This window comes from Ipomoea triloba, chromosome 15 (assembly GCF_003576645.1).
Source record: "Ipomoea triloba cultivar NCNSP0323 chromosome 15, ASM357664v1".
Classification (NCBI taxonomy): Eukaryota; Viridiplantae; Streptophyta; class Magnoliopsida; order Solanales; family Convolvulaceae; genus Ipomoea; species Ipomoea triloba.
In genome coordinates this window covers 4,461,561-4,464,102 of record NC_044930.1, presented here as the reverse complement: position 1 = coordinate 4,464,102, position 2,542 = coordinate 4,461,561, and the positions used below count along the sequence as shown (strand labels likewise).

At 33.8% G+C, this 2,542-nt stretch overlaps 1 protein-coding gene across 1 annotated transcript; it reads left to right on the top strand.

Annotated features, from left to right (window-relative positions):
* The first annotated feature begins 1,060 nt into the window (after positions 1-1,060).
* Positions 1,061-1,791, top strand: LOC116007379 (wound-induced protein 1-like). The gene has a single exon (XM_031248040.1). The coding sequence runs from the start codon at positions 1,103-1,105 to the stop codon at positions 1,595-1,597; it is 495 nt and encodes a 164-aa protein (XP_031103900.1). The 5' UTR covers positions 1,061-1,102; the 3' UTR covers positions 1,598-1,791.
* Positions 1,792-2,542: the final 751 nt, after the last annotated feature.

The window sequence follows — 2,542 nt, the reverse complement described above, 5'->3', positions numbered from 1 at the left end:
AAAAAAAAAAAAAAAAAAAAGTACTCCGTAATAAACATGCTAGTAGAAATTGTTTTTATAATAAGGTACTATAACTGTTATGCACCACAAATAACGTTCTTTAATTGTACACTTACAATTTTTTTTTAACTTTATATTTTTTTTGTTAATATATTAATTATTTTTATTGTCTTTGTTTTTAATCGTGAAATGCATAACTAGTAACTACAATATTATTATTATTATTATTATTATTATTATTATTATTATTATTATTATGCAAAGAAATAGTATAGGTTGCATCAAAGTATATCCTTTACACCATGCATAATCCAGCCGATTAATTGGGAAGAATTAATCAAGAAATCAAGAACTAAGATCGATGACCAAAAAACCAATAAAATAATTAAGTAAAGTTTATTGAGAATTGGAATTAATCTTTGTTTAATCTGTCAACGTTATTTACAACTTCAATACCACCGTCTGTCCCCAGAATATTTGGAGTCATCCTTCCACCTACCAAACAACTTCTTTCCCTCTACTCCTATTGTCATTTCGACTTATTATTAAATTAAGAGTGTTTGAAAACCAGAAAATTAAAATAACTTTTGAAAAATGTTTTCAGAAAATAATTTTATTTTTAGTGTTTGATTGCATTTTGAAAAATTATCTTGGTGTGTTTGAGAAATGGCTATCATAAACCTTTATGTTCTGATTATAGGTGGTGTGAAATTCAGTTAGGTTTCTGGCCAAACAAAATAAGAAAAGAAAAAAAAAAACCAACTTGTAGCTAGGTTTCAACCAAAATGGAACTTTTTTGGTGTGTGTTTAAAGTCATGTAGGATAGATACAACTCTAATTAATTAAAATAATTTATAATCTATTTATTTTTATAATCTATTTATTAATATAGGGAAAATAATGGCTTTGGTACTCTTGTTGTGTCCAATTAATCAAAATCCTTGATGGCCCCTCAGCTGTTAACCCCATTTGGTTTGATTGTAGTGTGGGCCCCACTCCCTCGTTCCTATATAAACAACCCATCCCATGCATAAACAAAACATATATCCAAAACCACAAATCCATACAGTTTCAAGAATAGAATTTTTGTCTTCCATTAATAATGGCTCTCTCAACGGAAATCGAAACCGTCGATCCTCCATTCTCTTCAGAAATAACAGAAACCCCGGCCGACGACGACGGCGACAAGGCCGCCATTGTGAGGGCCCTGTACGCGGCGCTGGCGGCCGGCGACAGCGGCAAGGTGGGCGGGATCGTGGCGGGCGATCTAGAGTGGTGGTTCCACGGGCCGCAGAAGTGCCACCACATGATGAACATGCTGACCGGGAAGTCAACGGCGTTCCGGTTCGAGCCGCGGAGCGTGGACGTGATCGAGGACCGGGTGATCGTGGAGGGGTGGGAAGGGGCGCAGGCCTACTGGGTCCACGTCTGGACCATTCAGCACGGCTTGATTACTCAGTTCCGGGAGTACTTCAACACCTGGCTCACCGTCACCGAGCTCCGGCGCGTTGGCCGCCTCAGCTCCTCCACGGTCTGGTGGAGCCACCCCCGGGACCTCGCCAAACGCTCACTCCCGGGACTTATGCTCACCATTTAACACTGTCTCAAACTATTATATGAGAATGTGAACTGTGTAAACTTCACTTTTATGTAATAATTTCTAAATTATTTAGAAGGGGTAAACTGTACTAGAAAAATTATATGCTATAGATAGGGACCAAATCCTTTTTTCTTATTCTATGATGTATGAAAAATAATTAATGGATGAAAATTTTATTATTATGCTAAAAATCTTAATTAGAATATGAGAACATAATTTGTGTATTTCTTTTTCGTTATGGGTATATGTATCGAAAGCAATCAAGGTTTGAGAGGTTGTCCCCATACTATTGAAGAGACTCAATCCTTGATCTTTCCTTCTAAACTTTATCTATATGACTAATTAATTAAGTTGCCCGTATATGAACATTGTCGAGCACTCGAGCGGCGAATTCTGTCCATGGCATCTGTTGTATACTATTTATTACTGTATTATTTCAATGAATAATAATTTAGGATCAATAATAGCATGCATGCATGTTTTGTCCAGTTGTCCATCAATGGGACAGTGAAATGGCTTTCCCAGCCTATGTAAGTAGTGGTTGGCGAGGGGTCATTGTTTAAAATTTATTTATTTTGATAGGGTTTGTTTGGCAAAATCATAGTTTATTTTAAACTATTAATAAGTTATAAGTTTTGTTTAATAATATTATCAAAATAAGTTATTAAAAAAATAATAGTTTATTTTGAAAAGTTACATTGATATATTATTTTGAAAGGATTTATTAACAAATTGGATTAGATCATCGTAAATCCAGATTCTCTCAAATGAAAATATAATTGTTTTAAAATATTTTTATGTTCAAAATGATTAATAATTGAATAAAAAAAATTGATTCTTAAAATGTGAAATCAAGAGAGAATATAAGATATATAAGATAACCAGTATTATATTTGTTTAAGAGTTATAAGATTAGGATAAGAGTCAAATAGATTCTCAAAT

Bases quoted from the DNA above. Each gene is read 5' to 3' on its own strand.
- LOC116007379 (XM_031248040.1), top strand. From the start codon at position 1,103: ATGGCTCTCTCAACGGAAATCGAAACCGTCGATCCTCCATTCTCTTCA.